This window comes from Centrocercus urophasianus, unplaced genomic scaffold (assembly GCF_019232065.1).
Source record: "Centrocercus urophasianus isolate 14NV4802_14NV808 unplaced genomic scaffold, USGS_Curo_1.0 seq_20, whole genome shotgun sequence".
Lineage (NCBI taxonomy): Eukaryota > Metazoa > Chordata > Aves > Galliformes > Phasianidae > Centrocercus > Centrocercus urophasianus.
The window spans coordinates 9,366,512-9,386,945 of NW_024884756.1; the positions used below are offsets into that span (position 1 = coordinate 9,366,512).

At 41.5% G+C, this 20,434-nt stretch overlaps 1 protein-coding gene across 3 annotated transcripts; it reads right to left on the reverse strand.

Moving 5' to 3' along the window:
• Positions 1 to 84: 84 nt before the first annotated feature.
• Positions 85 to 19,527, reverse strand: STK17B (serine/threonine kinase 17b). Of its 3 annotated transcripts, none has more exons than XM_042822481.1 (9): positions 19,380 to 19,527; positions 16,270 to 16,425; positions 11,445 to 11,657; positions 7,326 to 7,470; positions 6,965 to 7,091; positions 6,073 to 6,121; positions 4,973 to 5,152; positions 2,727 to 3,000; positions 85 to 1,586 (listed from the first exon to the last, which is right to left on the reverse strand). In XM_042822481.1, exons 2-9 carry the CDS (start codon positions 16,389 to 16,391, stop codon positions 1,566 to 1,568), a joined length of 1,131 nt encoding a protein of 376 aa, XP_042678415.1. In that variant the 5' UTR covers positions 16,392 to 16,425; positions 19,380 to 19,527; the 3' UTR covers positions 85 to 1,565. The 3 variants fall into 3 exon arrangements, with proteins under 3 accessions (XP_042678415.1, XP_042678414.1, XP_042678416.1); XM_042822480.1 differs by lacking the exon at positions 19,380 to 19,527 and adding an exon at positions 18,599 to 18,691; XM_042822482.1 differs by lacking the exon at positions 19,380 to 19,527 and adding an exon at positions 18,599 to 18,691 and having other exon boundaries at positions 85 to 3,000.
• Positions 19,528 to 20,434: the final 907 nt, after the last annotated feature.

Here is a 20,434-nt window from a genome sequence, read left to right on the forward strand (position 1 = left end):
TTGAGCAGGGAGGCTGGATCAGATGACCTCCTCATGTCCCTTCCAAACACAGTTTTGCAAGGCTGTGAAAAAATGAAAACACAGTTTTGAAAAAAGGAAAAGTTTATTTATTTAAATATAAAATGGTTGTGAACTGCATAGAAATACGTCTTAAATCACCTTAAAATGTTCCTCATCACTCACCAGATTACCTCTCCAGTAATATGGCAGGAAGCAAGATGGGCTAAAAATTGTCTTCTTCAATGTACGTATTTACCTTCAAGCAAAGCAATGGTGCACAGTAATATTTTTAAAATAAACTCAATGCAACTCAGTATCAACTCAATAAACTGATCCAAACAAAATTTGGCTCAACATATGCTTCGAATTTACATGAAGTACAAACTTCAGAATTTAAGTTCCTCGGAGAAGACAAATCTTCATTAATTTAAATATAAGTTAACTCCAAAAGTAGTAAGAAATGTAAACATTAGATAACTTGATTAAAAAACTTAAGGAACAATAACTTCTTCATAAAGTGCTGGCACATAACTTCAGCTTTATTTTTCAAACACTAAAAAAGAAAACTATTGGAAAGACTTCCCCAAGCTTCCAGTTACAATTTAGGTCAGTGATAATTTTGGAAAATTTGAAAATGAAACTGTTTTAGAAACCATCTTTTCTACCTTTGTCCATTACAGCTTTTTGATGTTCTCATCTTTAACTTGAGTGAATGTTAATTGCATAGTAAAATAGTTTGCATTTTTAATTTGCCCAGTTCAAATTCAGACTCCACACTAGTGAAGAAAGAGAGAAATAATAGTCCACGTGGAAAAGGCCAAGGACTTGGAAAAGTAAAGGTATAGAGTACCTGGACACAATCCAACAACTAACCCCAGCAAAGGCATTTAATAACTCTATATGTATATATATTATCATTACCACTGTAAAAACTGCATAGGAATACGCAGAGGGAAATCAGTGCACTTTGTTTATACTGAGGCATCTGAGCTTCCTTCATGCTATTATTTCATTGCATTGGAGATCAAGTCTTGGGAATTTTTTTTACTTCTGTCAAACAAGCTAAGGACACCACAGCTGACTTTCCAAAAACATCACCCAAAATAAAAGACAGAAGTCCTCTACCTCCCCCCCATGCTTCATAGTGAAAACCTGCATTTAAATCTAAAATAATAAAATTGTTCCTTCCTTTTGTGAAGAAAGCTGAAGTACAAACTTATACCAATTATTACCATACAATCTCAATCATACGACGTTTCAAAGCCTCCATCTGCCTAACTATCGTTGGATCAACAGCCACAGTTGGAAAAGTATTAGATTGTGATATTTTATTAAATAAAAGAAACCAAATTAAGGAGACTAAGTCTGGAATTTTCTAATCCTCGGGGCTTAGAACTACTTTGAAGTACCATTTACTTTCAGAATACTTACAGAAGTTTTAATATACTTTCTACACAGTTTTAGCTTCAGTGTTATGATTAGGATCTTGTCAGTTTTTCTGTGTTAAACTGTTAGTTTCAGGCTGTTGAGACATGACTGGTGTTTGCTCTAAGCTGAAGTTTGACTTATGCGTTACTTCTCTGAGCCTAGAAACAGGAATTGAAAGGGATATAACTTGAACACACCACAAACACATTAAACAAAGCAAATGAAAAGACTTAAAATAATTACTGGGTCGTTTGCCTTTAAATATTAACACACTGCAGTCCATTTCTCAAGGCAGGCATAAAGCTATGTTGTGTGAATAACAGTAATTGACAGAAAAACCCACTGTACATCTACATTAAAAAGGCATAATGAAAAGCTTTTAATTGCAACTCTACTGGCAAAAAAAAAGTCATTTTCAGTTTATTCAGTTATTAATTTGAACTTAAGGCATTTCATGGCTTTGTGTTCATTTTTTGGTTTTAAGATAAGGAATAGGTCAATAATTCTAGACAATATACTTCAGATATTTTATGAAAGACAACTAACGTATATCAAATAATCACAACAGAATGGAAAACTTGTCCTCTTCAAATCTAACTCACTGGTAAGAAGCAATGTATCACTAACACAAGGACTGACCATCTACCCGTTTTCTTTTCAAGCATTACATGCATCCACAGGAAACAATGGAAAAACACCTCGCTCAATATACATTTCAATCTCTAGGCGGACCAGAAAAACATTTCCTTAACTACTAACGACACCAGAGAAAAAGCAGTTTTCCAGATGGCCCCAGCAGATCAATCATCCCAGAATGCTGCTTTTAGCTGTCATTTAAATCTAGGAGAAAGGTCACAGATATGCCCATTAAGACAGCTAGATTCTGTTCTACCTACTCAGACCCGCTTCTGAAGGCTAGTCATAGAAATGTACACGCTGTTCAACTGCTGTTTGGCAAAGCTCAAAGTTTAGGCAAAAACTCAATAAAATGAGTTTATCTTAACACACGTACAGGCCTTAATTTGGCATCATTTTTGGACTGAAATTTAAAAAGTGCAAAAATATTTAATTATATCTTCTTAAAAAAATAATTCATTTTACTGGTGCTACAACTCCAATTCTCAGGAGTTAAACCCATTGCCAGCAACGGATAGAAAAGCAAGCACCAGAATAAAGAATCAAAGTGCGTTTCCAGTACAGCAACACTGCACAAACTGGCAAGCCAATCTTGCACTTGCCGCTGGAATAGATTACACTCAACCCATTCTTATGAAAGTCTATGTTACGCATTAACATACAAAGTCTGTCATGAAGTCTTGGGGATATTGCAGTGAATCATCAAACCGGAAGCGTTTGGAGACTGTACTGCTGTCCTCTGGGATGTTTTCTTTGTCTTCCTTGTCGCTGCAAGTGCCATTACAACTGGATCTCACATGCCGCTCTTCTGAGCATTTTGTTGCATGTCCTGGCATCAGAGATGGGCAGCAAGATTCTTCAGGGCTGCACAAGAGTATGAAATCCCCTTGTCGCAACCAGAAATGGGAGAGACAGGCCTCTGCTGTGGGCCTTTCCCTTCGAAAGAGAAAGAACAAATGGTAAACTGCTTAAGTTAATTCCAGAAATACTAAAACCATCATTAAAATACACCTTAGAACTTCTCAGCATACATGAGAATTGACACTACAGAATTCACGTTGCTATTTTTTCCCCCCACCACTGCTGCTAAAAAGCACGTTAGAACCTTACCATGGTTCAGGATTAAGTGTTGGCAACACGCATCTAGATTTCAGCTGACAATTTTCCCTGCTGCTGGATGTCCAAACTGGTAAACTTTTCATCACAACAATAAACAGCCAGTGTTCAGTCCCTTGGGATGCTTTCAGCCTTATTTATATATATGTGCTTGTGTTTATGCTTTTGAAGTTCTACATTTTGTACAGATTGTTACAATCAGGCTCATGAATATTCAGTCATGATGTTTTCAAGAAAGGCCGAAGGACACGTTGTCATCAACTCTATCAGACATTCTGCAATGTTTTACAGATGCAATTCATCATAGTCTGGTACAAACTCTTCCCAAGATCTATTTACTTCCCAACAGATTTATGAAATCATTACTTTGGATAACCTAGTGTATTGCTACCCCAGTTTTACATTGTTAAGTTCTACAATACAAGAAGACATCAATATTTTCTGCTCAGAGAAGTCTTATTATGGAGTTGACAATCTGAGGACAGATTTTTCCCTCGTAATATTCTCGAAGAAATACGAACCAAGAATCAGAATTGGAAAAGAGTTACCAAGTGCATAATGAAGACTGAGATGCCCAGAATAGAGAAAGTAGAGTACTAACAGTGGCAGAAAGCCACACATTCTGCAGGCCCACATTAACATTTACCAAAGCAAACTCTTCGTAATTGCTTCCTTCACAATGATACGGTTTCTGTGAGTTGCTCCAGCTACTGACAAAGCCTCCACATGAGATAACTATGTAGAAAGAATTGTTCACCCATGATTATCTCTACATATGTTTATACGGAACCCTTATTTCCTCAAAATAGAAAGTTCATGGATATCATCTACTATCATCATCCCTTACTGTCATAGAACCACTTTCTGAACCAGACTGTTCAACTCCTGCTTGCTGAAGATAGTAACTACTGCGTCACCACAAGTGACAATACATAGCAATACAAGCAATATTACTTCACAAAACTTAGAGGAACATGACTAGCTGATTTCACTAAACATTATTCTCCAGTATATACCCACTTTTTTTTGGTGCACATTTGTTAGTGCAAAGGATAAAAACAAGTCCCCATTTAACACCACATAGCAAGCACAGACAGTTAACCAACCCCTATCATTTTCCTATTCTCAAAGGCCATTTTCTGAGAGTTCAGCTACTTTGAAAGGCCGTAATCAGTATCCAAACTCCCAAAGAACACTAAGTTATGGTTGGACACATGAGAAGCAAAAAGAAGTTTGTGCTTTTGGTTGGGAACTTTTTTTAAGCAACTGAACGTGGCAAAACACTATACATATACACATGTATATATGTATTCCTGAAGAACATGTACATAGTATGAAGAAAAAACATACAGTCATAAGACAACCAGGTTTTGATATGAAATCCATTCAAGTAAAAAGCTCCATTAAAGATGTCAGGAAACACCCAAGCACACATCAGAAAGATTACATCTTGTCTGTCCTAACTGTGTAACAAAATGTTAGGTTGTAGACAAAAACCTGAACTTTCCAGAATACATTTCATAAGATTTGTGAATAGTCAGTCCTTCAAATGAAAAATATTAAGTCAAAATTTGAAAGTGAGCAAAACTCAAAGACTCTGCCTGACTTTAAAAACAGCCAATGAACCAAAGATCCCTTACTTACTCTACAGAAAAGCAGAAACCTACGCTTTTAAATATCCAGGTGATAATACCAGCACATTGTGAAATATTAACGGATCATATTAACAAACTCCCAGGTTAACATTCATGTTGTCCATGTATTCACAGACATAAAAGAGTACATTACTTACTCAGGATTTTTTATGAGAAGTTTTTGTATGAAGTCTTTCGCTGGCTGTGAAACTGATGAAAATGTTTCTTCTGAATAATCCACATTAACTTGAGATATATTAAGAAAAGTTTCTTGATTATCAGCTCCCACAAATGGAGATTCTTGAGTCAGCAGCATGTATGATATTACACCTATGTTCCTGAAGTAAGAACACAGCGTGAAAGGAATTTATCTTCTCATACTTGTTTGCTGTAGATAAAACATCTTGATGTATGCTACACTCAGAACTAAAACCAGCACGTGACCTCTCAGTTCTATATGATTCAAGTGTAAATGCATGTACACACACGAGGAAATTCATCTATATCTCCATGAAAGGACTTTTCTTTTTAATTGCTTACTTACAATAAACCTTTTATTTCCTGCCGCTGAGACAGTTACAAAAAGGAAATATATAACTTTTACAAAGTCCGTTCTTGCAGATATGGCAGTTCTGAGAGAAAGAACTGCAAAAAACAAGCTCTTATCTGCACATAAATAAAAAATAGCCATTATTTCACACAAATTCTAGAAGTAGTATTTAAGTCTGAGGTGTAGCCCACCTTTCCATAACAGCAATTAGGATCTGACTTGTGTTACAGTATCCTTTCATTTTTATGACATTCCATACAAATTGATGTTGGTCTAAAGATAAGTACTATCTTTAATTAACTTACTTCTTAACATTTCCGTAATAAGATTATTTAATGATACAAAAACAGTCAGGGAGGAGTGCCCAGAGCAGTTAATACTCTCAGATAACATGTTCCAGGTAACTAACAGCTAAAGTGTGCTATCAGATAATTGCCACTATTTCCTCCAAACAGAAGGACACTCTGTATGTTGAGAAGCCACTTCAGTCCACAGCAGGTGAGCAACAAAGGCATAGACAGAAATTTGTGTAAACTCCAGTTTATATTCAGAGCACACCTCCTTCAGCCAGCCCCTCTCTTGTTCAGCCCACCCACAGAACACTATTCGTAGGAACCACATAAAGCTGCATCAGAGTCTGGAACTGCCATGCAGATTGTTAACTGGTCACATCTACCTCAGTATAACAAATTAACACAGACAACTTACCACATATCCGTGGCTGTGGTAATAGGGTCATAGTTTAAGATTTCTGGAGCTACAGGAAGAGAAGAAAAAAAGGGGAAAACATCTTAATAGCCATGTTGTTCAAGTACCCTTGAATCATACACTACATTTCTATCAGCTTTTCTGTCAACTTTCGCTAATCATTATCAAGAGAGTAAGCATGATGATGTTTGAGTAATCAGGTTTAAGTTTCTTCAGAGGGTGAAAACATTATTCCAGTTTGATTAGACACTGAAATTTAAGTGGTTCAGACTGAAATGGTACTACGTGGCTTAAGATCTACTCTATACAAGTCCCAAGATATCCCCACATCAGATGTATGCATCTAAAAGACCTTCCTAAGAGAATTTCAAGTACACAGCTTTTTTCAGGGAAGGCATGAGTTAACACTGCAAAGCCAGGTGACCATGCCAATTTAATTGCCAGCAGCTGTTAGCATGTTAGATACCATGCTATTCACCACAGATTCACCTGCTCGTAGAAAAACAGGTGTAGGCAATTCTGGTTTTTATTGTTTTACTTTTTTTTGAGAAGGAAACCTCAGCAGGCCAAGCGTTAAAGGCAGTTTTTTGCTTTTCCAAGAATATTTTGATTTCAAATCATACTCAACAGTTCTCATTAGTTGAAGCCATACAACTGTTCAGTAGTAGTCTACAACAGAACAAATGCTACAGCGGGAAATAAGGTGTGCTTATTGGTATAATGCTCTTTGTGCATGCAAGTAATAGTTAATTTCTCTAAAGAAAAAGCAGCTCAGAACAACACGCTGCCTTGTGCTGCTTTGTTCTCCAGTAATGACTGACAAGTTGATAAGCACATGTCATCAACTGTTTTTTCCTCACACATCAGAAATCCTGATGCAGCTCTTTCATACCGAGATACTCGGTGGTTCCCATGATTTGCCGCAGTTCAGTGCTATTCTCAATCTTCCGAGACATGCCAAAATCTACAATCTTCACATCACCAAGAGGATTGATGCTACTCAGCAAAATATTTTGAGGCTAGAACAGAAAAAAATTCTCAGCTCACAGAATACAAACTGCAAAAAAAATAATAATAAATAACATTTCAGTTCATATTGTTATTGTTTTATCTACATTACTGAATTTTATTTTTAAGTTATTTTCTCCCTAGTACACTGTTTTCTCATCTTTGCTATGTATTTAACAAATTATTATGATTACCACAATATTAAGTTGAAGACAAAGTACTAAAAAAGCCTGATGCAGTCTCACCTTTAAATCGAGATGAACAATATTTTTTTCATGCAAGCAACAAAGTCCTTCAAGTATTTGCCTGATAAGCCTTATGATATCACTTTCAGCAATTCTGTCATCCAGCTCTGGGACACACAAGTTAAAGATCTCTCCTCCAGCGGCACTGAAATACATTCAGGAACATGAATGTATTGAACTCGAAAGCTCAAGTGAGAAAAATTTTACATATAATATCTATGTTTAATTTATACGTATTTATCAGTAGCTATTTACCAAATATTCATCCAAGAGGCTGAGAAAATAAGGCCTTTTCCCCCCTCTTTTTGAACATACTCACCTCAAGACGTTACTTAAAGAAAAAAGGGAAGAGTGAAGATATCTGATAATGCTTTTTCTTCCTTCATGTCTAACTACAGAAGTTCAGGTGGTGAAACACAATTCTGTGGCTGAATTGCTCTTATGTGTTTGGAAAACTCAAGCTTGCTACTTTGAAAGTGAGCCTGAGATGCCTCAAGGATGATTAGATCTATCATCAGTTCTTAATAGCAAACATCTTCACAAGTTACAGCTGAAATTTCTTCAATTAATTCCATAAATGATTGCAGATTAAAAAAAAAAAAACAACATTCCTATTTTCTGATTTGGGGACTAAAACTATTGTCACATGAACCAACTTCAATTTAAGGAACAGACTGAGTTGTAGAGGATCACCTCTGGAGCAAGAGGAAACTGCATACTTGCTACCACAGACCCTACCATTCTGATGGAAGACTAGATATCAGTCCTTTCTGTCTGGCAGGTACAAGAAATAAGATGTAGCACACTGACCATGACGAAATTAACAGCTGCCTGGTCAGACAGTGAGCAAAGCCTTCAACTCGTGTAGACACAGAATACTCTGAAATACAGGGACTTAGCTGTGTCTGTTTGACATCTACCACTTCCAACAGAGATGACATTGACTAGATTTTTTAATTTTTATTTATTTATTTTTAAAGTATCTCAGTATGCCTTCCTCAAAAAAAAAAAAAAAAAAGGCAGGCTGTTGTTTACTTACAGAACCCTACCATTAGCAAAGCATAAAGGGAGCATGGAAATAACCTTGTGTAATCATCTTGCATGTGGTTTCTTAGTTACACGCTACATGTTGCCACAGTGTCAGCTGTTTCTTTCCAAGCTGGGTATGAAACCATTACTCAGCCTGTTCTAACTGCCTGAAGCTCCCATCTGAAGGCTAAAGAGAAACAAACGTCAGAAAACGTCAGAAACAGATTGGTTAAGTATGAGTTTCACCTTTAGTAAGATGAGTCCATAAAAAGGGAAGGATACTGCACAACGTGGACAAACAGTTAGTAACCTGCTGAGGCTACGTGAGGTGTCACTAACGCCTTACCTAACTGCATTTGACAAAACAGAGGAGAGACTTCAAGTTTAGGAAAGCTTTCAATGGTCTCCCACAGTATTCCTGTACCCAAGCTATTATTTTTATTATTTCTAACTGAAGGGGTGGACCAGATGTGTAAAGAGCTGAACAGCTTCACTGTTTGGGGTGCTCACAGACAGCAAGCTGAATGCAGCAAAAAAGGCTAACAGCACTCTGGGCTGCAATAACAGTGAGTAGGTTGAGGTAAATGACTGCTCAGCACTGTAGACCACAGCTAGAATGCAGCCTCCTGTTTTTGGCTCCCCAGTTCAAAGAAATCACTAAATAAGTTCAGCTGAGAAAGCAAGTAAAAGAGCAGCAGATGAGCTAGCAGTAGTAAATACAAATAAGTTATCTTCAGGAAAATAAGCCAAATGCAACCTCCATAACACCAAAACTTGAACTGAAAGGCATAGCTCAGGAAATCTCAACTGACATTCTTTGGAATTACTGGAGAAATACAAAGCAGCAAGCCAAAGAAGTCAGCATACATTCAGTACCCTCAGGAAGGCTGCTGCTAACACCAAAAAGCAGCAAAATGATGCTCTGCATAAAGGCTTACTATGCAGATCTGGTCTCCATACCTTCAAGCAGTAGATGGTAAGACTACTGACAATACAGAGCAGGGCAAACACAAGGGCAGACAGTTTTACAAGGAGAATCCAAAGAAACACTGACTTGTACAGTTTGAGTAGAGTGTTATGCAAAAGCCTATGAATGGTGCTGACAAAACAATCAGGGTCAGCATACAGATAAATAAGAACTGTCAGTTATCAAATCCCACAGCGTGACAACCAGGAGACACCTGAAGAAAAGAGCTGATTACGTAGACAAAAAAGTAGTATTTCCTCACACATCAGGTAATGAAACAAGCAGCCCAGGGAGGTTGTGGAGCCTCCTTCTCTGGAGATATTCAAGACCCACCTGATGCCTTCCTGCTCAACCTACTGTTGGGGAACTTGCTTTAGCAGGAGGAAGGACTCCGTGATCTCTGAAAGTCCCTTCCCATCCCCATGATTCTATTACCACAGAAGCTGATAGTATCACAGTGTTTAAAAAAAAAAAAAAAAAAAAAAAAAAACCCAAACAAAGATAAAACAGCTTCACAGATGTCCATAAACACATTCCAAAAGGAACTGGCAGATATTTATCTTCACTACAACACTTCTGGTTGCTGGGACTGTATGAGGACAAAGACTGCACGAAACATACAGGCTCACAATCAAGACAGAAGTAGCTGAGCTGAAACTGAGGTGAGAAAAAAATACATCAGTACAGCTTTTACGTGAACTTGTTCTTAATATGAAGTTCAGTACTTGTCATCTGGACATATTGCCTTCCACATTAGTGCTTTAGTCCTCACTAAGGTGTTAGGGATCACTTAGTTCTAAGGGGAGAAAAACATGTTCCTTTTTTTCCTTCTCTTTTTTTTTTTTTCCCCCCTCTTTTGGAGAACAATTTAGCCACAGCAAAAGGAGTTTATCACAGTGCACGCAGATCAGTACTGCATAATTCTGGCAGCCTGGTCTGGTGGTTGGCAACCCTACACATAGCAGGGGGGTTGAAACTAGATGATCATTCTGGTTCCATCCAGGCCATTCTATGAATCTATGATTAAAAAGAAATATTTGAAGCAAAACTTAAATCCTATTTAGAAAATAACTTGCTGAGTTTATCTCACCAACTACATTTTTGTTTCTCACATTACAAACATTTAAACATACATCCATTATGCTGAATAACTCAAACTAATTCCCACACTAGAACACTCGTTTTCAGAGCTATGAGCAGCCACAAGGGCATGTGAAAAGACACATGAATTTTGGAGGAAACAGCTACAGAAGTTAAGCAGTTTTACAGCAAGAGGAACAGTGGCTTCAGAAGCTCAACATCCACAAGTGAACTGCTATTTTCAGTCACCAAGAAATCTCACGCTGTCATTAAAGCACAGAGCATCAACATGCTCAGCTTCTCTGAAATCAGTACTTGGAATTAAACAGTCATTTTTTGGTATGATTTAAGATGCTTCAAAGCACTATCCACCTTCAAGGGATGCAAGATGAAACTCCGCTTAGCCTGACATAAGAGATTCTTCAAGAAAAAGAACTACATATCACACCCTAGAACTTGTGATCAGGCTTTATATCAGCTTTGTTTGACCAGAATATCTAACAGAGGCTGGTGAACGGAATGACTTACTCACATTCAACAGACTCCTGAGTGAGGCTGTTTGAAGGCACAAAAAAAGTTCCAGTTTGAAATGAGTGAAAGCACCTACAAAAATGAGTTATGCAACGCTGCGAAAGAAGCAGCTTTGTTTTTCTAAAAGCAATTTTGTAAAAAAATAAATCTATCAGCACATTGCAAAAGTCGAGTAAAGAACTAGTATAGGTTTTGGCATGTTTTGCTGTGTCTCTACTCCATAGTCCAACACAGCTCATTAGCTACAAATTGCACAAAATACACATCCAAAATCAAGGAGTGAAGTGGCAGCAATGGATGCAACTCCTGAATTTACATGAGAATAAGTCACACCAAAAGGCCCCCAAGATCTTAATAGATATTAGTAAATTAAAAAATCATCATGAAATATTAGTATATTGTATACAGTGTAGTGTTGCAATTCTTACAGGCGTGCAGACAAGTCAAGCAGAAAGCAAACAGCGACAGGTTGGTAACTACCAGCATGGGACACGTGACAAAGGCATACTTACTATTCCAACACTAAGATGATTTCATTTGCTGTTTCATAGACTTCATGGAGATTAACTATGCGAGGATTAGATTTCATTAATTCAAGCACAGCAATTTCATGAAGAATCTCCGCTTTGCAGTCTTGACCTCTTCTTCTTTTCTTTAAAAACTTAGCTGCATATTCTTGACCTGTGGATTTAGCTATACATTTTCTAACCACACCACATCTTCCTCTGCAAAATAAAAGGAAAAATACATTAGAACTACAGATAGAAAAAGTAATTAAATTGCCATTAGAACTAAAAAGACTTGGCAGTCTGCCCTTATGTTCTGAGCTGGCCATGTTCTTACAGGGACAGCAAGGAGGTCACCTCAGGCTGCTCAGGGCTTTGTTCAGGTTGGCAACATTGGGTTTTGTTTGCTTTTTCAACAAAGTACACACACATAGTATAGCACATACAAGATACAGGACACACCAGCAGGATACAGTAGAACAAAACAACTGAAAAACGGAAAGAATGTAGGGGAAAAGAAAGCATCACTCTACACTGTGGCCAGAGGCAAAGTTTTTCTGTGCAGAAAACTTTGAAGTCATAAAAAAAGTCCTTCCATTCACAAATGATGCAGGACTGCTAAGAAGTCACATTAACGCACTAAGCTTAGAAACATCTACTCAGAAAAACACCCACTGCTTAGCACTCCCTTTTCCAATTGCAGTCAGACAAAGTGAGCTGCTCTGTTTCCCAGCCAACTGTTTAGGTATGGAAACAAAAATGTCTTCTGGCAAAGATGTGTTTGTAAAAGAAAACCACACAGTGTAGTTAAACCACCAGGCTGACCTTTTAAAAAATTAGGGGAAAAATGCAGTTTTTTAGGCCAACTTTTAAACTCCTTAAAAAAAAAAAAAAATACAAAAAAAAAAAACCAACCAACCACCCTATTTTTATAATCACGAGTTGTGCATTCCCAGAAATGCCTCACTGCATATTTGCAAAGTGTTTTCAAATTATACAAGAAATATCATTAAAACAAAACAAAACAAAAAAAAACACCTGAAGGGCTAAAATTGTTTAAAGTTTTAAGAACAGTTTCAAAACCATTTGCAAAGAAAAACACCTCCATCTGCGGCTTCAAGCAAACACCGCATTTGCACATGAACAAAGCAGAGGAGAGGCTCAGCACCAGCTACATAAGCTGCTCTTTTTCAGCCATCCTAGCTCCTTCAGCAGAGGAGATGGTGCTGAAAAGCAGGCTGAGCCTTCCTTCTGGTGCAGAACAAAACAAGAAAGCAAAACTGAGCAGAACGGTGCCTAAAAGGAACATCTGTGACACAAAACACACATCTAAGGTTTTTTCCCCTTACAGTCTATGCTGTACCAGCTTTCTCAGAACGCAACAGACCACGGCCATGTTAAATACACTCTGTGCATATCCAACTGAATCACAGGAGATGCAGAGCTGCCTTGTATTCATCCTGCTGTCAGTTATTTAGAAATAAACACAACAGAACTCTTCCTCTGTCATCATTTATTTCAACACTAGATTTGCCTTTTATTTCTTATCTAGTAAATTCAGAAAAGCAAAATCAAGAAGCAAAAGTGATTTACAACCGGGTATGTGTACACACTCTTGATTTTAGCAACTCTTTGTAAGCCTGAAATAGCCAAGTGCTTTCCCAACTGCTAAACGAGCTATTATTGCTGAGCTTGAAGTCATTGACCTGCATTTCTTAATACACTGAAGTCTGTAGTAGATATTACCCACAGCTTACAGACTCATTTTAACATCACACTACTCCATCTACCATGGGAGTTTCTCTAAAATTCAAGAAGAGGAACTGGTTGAGTTTCAAGAGAAGAGGAAGACCTTTGCTGAGTTCTTGAGCATTGCACTCCCAGCAGCAATAGGTACAGCAGCTCTGAAGGATCAGAGATATCTCCAGAAGAAATCCATAATGTATGAATTTCTACTTTTATGTGATATTTGTAGGGTGCCAATAATTTAACATTTAAAGCTATGAAGACAAAAATCACATCTTTTAATGTGCAAAAACAATAAAAACAGCAGTAACTTGAAAAGTAAATACTTAGAGAGCGTGGTAAACACTATTAGTATATCTCCAGTATGAAAAAAGTTCCCAAAACCAATATTAAATTTGCCTCAGAACTCCTTCAGTATAACGTCGTTTTCTGACTTTAATCATAGAATTACAGAATGGTTTATGTTGGAAAGGACCTCAAACAGCACCTGGTCCCAACCCTGCTGTGGGCAGATTGATACCTACCAGTTTGGGCTGCCCAGGGCCCAATCCAGCGTGGCCCTGAATGCCTCCAGGATGGGGCACCCGCAGCTTCTCTGGGCAGCCTGTGCTGGCCTCTGAGTAAAGAATTTCCTCCTAACATCTAACCTAAATTTCCTCCTCTTTTAATTTAAAGCTATTCCCCCTTGTCCTGTCACTGTCAGACCATGTAGGAAGTCCCTCCCCCTCCTGTTCGTAAGCTTCCCCTCAAGTACTGGAAGGCTGCAGTGAAGTCTCTCTGGAGCCCTTCTTTCTGCAAGTTGAACAAGCCCAGCTCCCTCAGCCTGTCCTCGCAGAGGAAGTGCTCCAGCCCTCCGAGCATCTTTGTGGCCCTCCTCTGGGCCTGCTCCAGCATCACTTTCTCCAGCCTGGACTCTCTTGTGTGCTTCAATCTGCACAGACCTCAGATATTTCATGACTGACTCCGTGCCCTTTACCTCAAACCATTCACAGCGGACAGCATCTTCCATCTTTTTACTGCTACTTTCATAGTTTTCCTGCTATGCCCGAGCAAATGTAACAAACTTGCTCAAAGGTAGGATATACAGGTATATAAACAACTCATTCAAATATATTGCTCATCATGTAGACAAAAGAAGTTTCTAGAGGAGAGGCAATCAAGGACAAAGACACTGCATTTTTTTTTAAGCAAGGACTTGGAAAAATAAAACTTCAGTTCTAAAAGCATCTGCATACACATTAACATACACATGCAAAACTGCTGAAAACTGTTTCTGTTAGCTGAAAGCGTTAACGGAAACCACACAGAAGTTAACGTTCTGGTAGAAGTTATGAAGTTGCCATATTACTCTGTGTCTCAAGACATGCTGAGTCTCGAGAACAGCTAACAGTGATCTTTCAAACGAGCAACGAAAAAGCATCACCAAAACTTGGAGACTGTCACATGAGATAGCATCTCAGCTTAACAGAAAAGCTGCGGCTTGAAGAAACAAGTCCAGCCAAGTTTTCTTCATAGAATTGTTTGAGAGGTGGAATTTCCCCAGAAATGAAAAAAGTTAGATCTGAAGTTAGATCTGAGATCTTGCATTAAAGCAAGCACAGTGCTTCCCTCCTCCTTACTGCCTGCAAAGCAAATGCAATGCCGGAGCGGTGTATTGCGCAGCTCCATTTCTACTTATTTCCGTATCTCAAGTTATAAACCACAGAAATTCAACTCCTTTAACAGAAGTCAAGCCATCCACACTGAGGACTGAACTACTATAACCCAGCAAACAGAACCTGCCTGCTCCACGAGTTGATGCCTTCAGTACCAAAGGACCTAAAAGACAAGGTTGTGGGAGGAACGAAAGGGACTTGGGAGAGTTGAGTAGGAAAGAACAAAAGAATGACTTAAAGGTAGATGAAAACTGCAAGTGAACACACACAAACTGTTAGGCCAGAAAAGCTAAAAAACCATATTTGGAAAAGATGTTTGTCTACTTCTGATTGTTTGCATTTTGGCACTTTTTTTTTTTTTAACATCTGCTTTCACACATTCATAAAGTACTAAAAACTGAGGCTGGGAGTCGAAGCAAAAAAGATGCCTTTATTTGCTTTAGACATCATCTCACATCACAGCTAAGTACAATCTGAAAATCCAGCATTTGAAGAATATCAGAGTTGGTACATGGAACTGGTTCTGTAGAGCCTGGCGTTCAGAGTTAGGGCTAACAAAGTGCCACAAGCAGAGGAAAGTTAAGGGCTACAAGGTGTACTTCTATAAAGAGTATGAGATAAAAACATACTGGAGTAACCAGGAGAACTAAAGAGGTGAAAGAGATTACAAAGTTATGCCTGCCTAAGCTAGAGGTAGGAAGGATCACTGTTCAGCATAGAAATGCCTAACAAATTACAAATGACCCACGTCATTTGCATTCAAGGAACTTGGAAGCATCATCACCCTAATACATTTGTGTGGGTTTATACACAGTTCCCTGAATATTTTTCAAATTAACCCACTGATTTTAAATAAGCATAATTCAGATGCCTTTAACACAAATACTTTTGTTTTCTTTTATTTGCTATTTTACTTCTGCAAACATGAGTAAAGGAAGCAGACGGCCAAATTACCCTTGGTTGTTAGAAACATAACCATAAAAGGTCAGAGAAAAAGAGGTCTTTGTTTTCTGGACTTAAAAACAACAAACAGCCAACCCTCAACTGAACAGCCAACATCACCAGCTCAGAAGTGCCATTCTTTGTCTTGCAATGCTTCTCCAAGTTATCTCTTCTTGAGTTTATATCCCTGTAATGTACTGTGCAAATGGACAGGGAAAGGACAGAATCTTCAACTGACATTACTATGAGAACAGCCTGAGCCTCTCTGCCATGGAAAAGGCTGGCATGCCATGTTTCACTGTACCTTTACCCTAATGCTATGGAGCCTCAGACACTGAAAAGAAGGGAGCAGGAAAGGTGGGTGGGGAAAATGGTTCTTCATTCCACATCCACAGCCACAAAAGTTTGCCAGAAAGCAAGTCTATCACTGCATACAATTCTGCACCAGCAGAGATCTATCTGACTAAGATATACAGGAGCAGCCTTACCTTCCCAGCTCTTTGGACTCAAGCATGTAAAAATTGTGGAAATTGTCCATCCTGATTTGTGTCTGCAGAGACGTGGCCAACAAGCCCGAAAGGCTTCTGTTCTCCATCTTTCTCCTGGACATGGTTAGGAACAGGTCTGTCCTTTCTGCCAACCACCTGTGAAAGCAACATAACGGTGAGTCAGGGCAACTCCACAATCACCGTGCGAGGAAATATACACAGATCAGGGCTTATGTTTATCTGAATAGAGCAGCCTAAAGCTTGTGTAAATGTGACCAGAATGTTACACATTTAATCACTCTACATATACAACTGGAAGGAAACACCAAACAAGAGAATGAAATAATGCTGAGGAAATTAACTGAAAAAATGAACTTTTCTTATAAGCTGTTTTAACTTAATCTAATTAGGTTACTCATTAGAAAGCCTGATGAACAGACAACTTCTCTGCAAGTTCTGATCACTCAGAACCAAATGATGAGTAAATCACCTTAGCAGACCAGAATAATGGCACATTCAGAAGATACAGCACACATACTAACTCTACTACTGATTAAAAAAAAAAAAAAAAAAAAAAAAAAAAAAAAGAAGAAGCAGCTATTTAAAAGCTAAAAAACAAGCTTGGGCACTCACATTTACAGGCCTGAAGCATCTCTTCAGGCATGATGTAAAAGCAGAGCAAAAAAAGGTTACTAAAGGATATCAGCAGTTTTAACTGATAGCTTATTTCAAGGTAAAGGCCAGGTTTACTTTTGTTAGCAATGGTTTAAAAAAAAAGAAAAAAAAAAAAAAAAAAAAAAAAAAAAAAAGGAAAAATAGCTCAGAGACAAATTATAGCCCGGACACAGTTGACAACCATTAAAAACACTTTCAGTTCTCAAGTGACAGCAGCGTGCTCTCAGTACGTTCTGGGGGAGCACTCGCCCCAGCTGTGTTCCAAGCACAACCCAGCACCCATCGAACCTTGTTCGAACAGCCAGTTCTTAGAACGTGGTAATTCATACTGCAACTGTTCTGGGTATAAATCATGACTCGTGCTTTAGTTCTAGTAAAGGAAAAAAAAAAAAAAAAAAAAAAAAAAAAAGAACAACAAAACCCACAATCCTACAGTTTCAAGATAAAATTTTAAGTACTGTTTGATAAGCATGACATAAACTGAAAGCTTACCAAAGGTCCCCTATGCACGGTAGGCTGCACGCCTGTGAATCACCCTGTATGTAACAAACCAGAATTTCTCTCCCCCCCCTGCTTACAGGGCAGCTTATCACGTCAGAGACCGATTCGGACGTCTCCAGTTCTACATCGCCAGGCTGTTCTCTGAGGTGCCCGCACTGAACGCAGCTCCGCAAGTAAGCTCGGTGCTGCAGGACTTCAGCATGAGCACTGGCGTTAGGGACAGGTGAGCTAACTAAGGGCCAGCTACCGCTAAATACACGCAGCTACTGTTTCATGATATCGCTGCTCTTAAAGACGTGATTAAGAACAGCTTTTGCCTCACACCTGATTAACCGCGCTTCCCTAGTAAGAAACCACATGTCCCTTCAGCTCGGCGTTATCGAGAGCACACAGAAACACAGCGGGCACCGAGCCGCAGCTGGGCACCTTACGTCGTCGGAAGAACACGGTCCGATTTGTTTCGAATCTGATTAGCTATGGCTGTGTTATTTATCACCAAGATTAGGAGCGATACCGGTGCAACACGTCGCACCCAAAGCCCTAAAGAACGGACAGAAGGTCGCACGCGAGTTCGCAGACTTCCAAGCGACCGCGCTCCGCGGGCTGCCCGCCGGGCGGCAGGACGGCGCGCCGCCCTCAGCGCCGAGCCCAGTGCCGGGGCCGGCAGGGCGGCAGAGGGCCGGCGGGCGGTTCGGGCGCCGAGATCACCGCGGGGACAGCCGCCCGGCCCGCCCAGGCCCGCGCTCCCGCACACCGGTACTCCGAGCCCGCCGAGACGACGCCAACGCACGGCGAGGCGGGCGGGCGGACCTCGAGACCAGCGGGGCGCGGACCCGCCGCTGCACGCCCGGACCGAGCTCGCCCTGCCGCCAGGAAAGCTCCTCCGCCCCAGGCCCGCCCGCGTCGCTCACCGGGGCTGCCGATCGCCACCGCCCGCAGCCCGGCCGAGCCGTGCCCCCGGGGCGCGGGACGAGCCCCATCTCGCAGGAGGCCCCGCGCCTCGGGCTCTGCCCCGGGCGCTTTTCCACAGCGCAGAGACGCGCACCAGAGAGCCGCCGAGGGGAGCGGCGCAACACTCACCGCCCCGCCGCCCGCCCGCCGCCCCGCGGCACCCGCCCGAGCCCGGACCCGCCGCACGACGGGGCGCGCTCACCGCTCCTCGCAGAGACCACGCAGAACGCCGCCGCTCGCTCAACAGCCGCCACGACCGGCCCTCGCACCGCAGGCCGCCCCGCGTCCCCGCCAACCGCCGCCCCGCGCAGCCGGCGTTTGAAAAGCGCAGCCTGGCAGATGTGGCTGTCCCGGCGGCGCCCGCTCGCCCCGCCCTCTCGTGCCGGGGAGGAGCCAATCCGCGCCCGGCCGCCCGGCCTTGTCCGCCACCATTGGTCGGGCGCCCCCGCCCGGCTGCCCTCGCGCCCCTGAGGCGGGCGGAGCGCGGCAGGTGCCGGCGGTCCCGCCGCTCCCCTCGGCCCGCGCCGCCAGAGGGACGTTTTGTCCCGTCGCCGCTGCACGGCGCGGCGAGCCGCTTTTGCGGGCGAGATGCGCCGATAGCTTCTGCTGATCGGGCGGCCGTGGGGCTCATCGGGTGCCGGCAGTAGCGGGACAGCGGGGAAGGACCGACGTAACGGTCAGCGGCACGGGGCACCCGCGCGGCGGCACCTGCTAGCCCAGAGCTGCGCTTCTGGTATAACTGTGGCCCGCCTCACCTTCCACCGCCATTTCTTGCCTTCCGAGCTGCGGAAGTTTTTAACAGAAACAATCGATGTCCCTCAGAGCTCTGCCGTCCGTGTGCAGTGCCAGCCTGGGCCCTGCCTCCATTATAGCACAGCTTCGGGCAGGTTGGCTAAAGAGAACGCAAATACAAGGCATAGGAAAGATGGGTTGTGCTGAGAAGCCTTGTGAGGTATGAAAAGCAAGCAGCATTCCAAACATACCGAGTGTTCCGCGGGAGAAAAACGACGTGATCACGGCAATTAAGGTGTTTAGGTTATTACAGCACGTGATGCTGAAAAGCAAATGATGGTGCTTTCGTCTGTCTCCCGGGCTGTCTGTGTGTCCTCATAGCTCCTTCCAATGGCAACATGTGCTCTACTCACCCTTTCGGTCCTAAAAAAACAAGGAGTGAAATGTTTTGTGACACGAGTGTATTGCTGTAGTCTTAGTTATCTGTTTACATCATAATGCCATAGAAACGTGTGGCACTCGATGTAGGCTGTAATTGGCAGGGCTCCACCCTGAGGACTTTGGAATTTTAATTAGGTACAGAGAATGGCCAAGGGTGGAGGAAGGGAGACAGCGGGGTGAAGGTCACAGCAAGATCATAAACTACACTGTTAGTAATGCATGTGTCATTAATTGATATTTTTTAATTATCCCAAATGTGTTAGCTACGTGATCATAGAATCATACAATGGTCTGGGTTGCAAAGGACCACAATGATCATCTAGTTTCGATCCCCCTGCTATGTGCAGGATCGCCAACCAGCAGACCAGGCTGCCCAGAGCCACATCCAGCCTGGCCTTGAATGCCTCCAGGGATGGGACATCCATAACCTCCCTGGGCAACCTGTTCCAGTGCCTCACCACCCTCTGTGTGAAAAACTTCCTCCTAATATCTAACCTAAACCTCCCCTGTCTCAGTTTAAAACTATTCCCCTTGTCCTATCACTATCCACCCATGTAAAAAGCCATTCCCCCTTCTGTTTATACGTTCCCTTCAAGTACTGGAAAGCCACAATGAGGTCTCCCCAGAGCCTTCTCCTCTCCAAGCTAAACAAGCCCAGTTCTCTCAACCTTTCCTCATAGGAGAGGTGCTCCAGCCTTCTGATCATCTTAGTGGCCCTCCTCTGGACCAGCTCCAAGAGCTCCACATCCTTCCTATACTGGAGGCCCCCAGCCTGGATGCAGTATTTCAAATGGGGCCTCACAAGAGTCACAAGGGTGATTACCTCCCTCTCCCTGCTGGCCACCCCTTTTTTAATGCAGCCCAG

What these genes read in the sequence shown, in the direction of transcription:
- STK17B (XM_042822481.1), bottom strand. Translation starts at nt 16,391, where the DNA reads ATGTCCAGGAGAAAGATGGAGAACAGAAGCCTTTCGGGCTTGTTGGCC. An exon ending in ATCATCTTAGTGTTGGAATA is followed by an intron (nt 7,471 to 11,444) that starts GTAAGTATGCCT and finishes AATGTATTTCAG; the next exon opens with TGCCGCTGGAGGAGAGATCT. An exon ending in CTTCTCATAAAAAATCCTGA is followed by an intron (nt 3,001 to 4,972) that starts GTAAGTAATGTA and finishes TCTCTTTCGAAG; the next exon opens with GGAAAGGCCCACAGCAGAGG.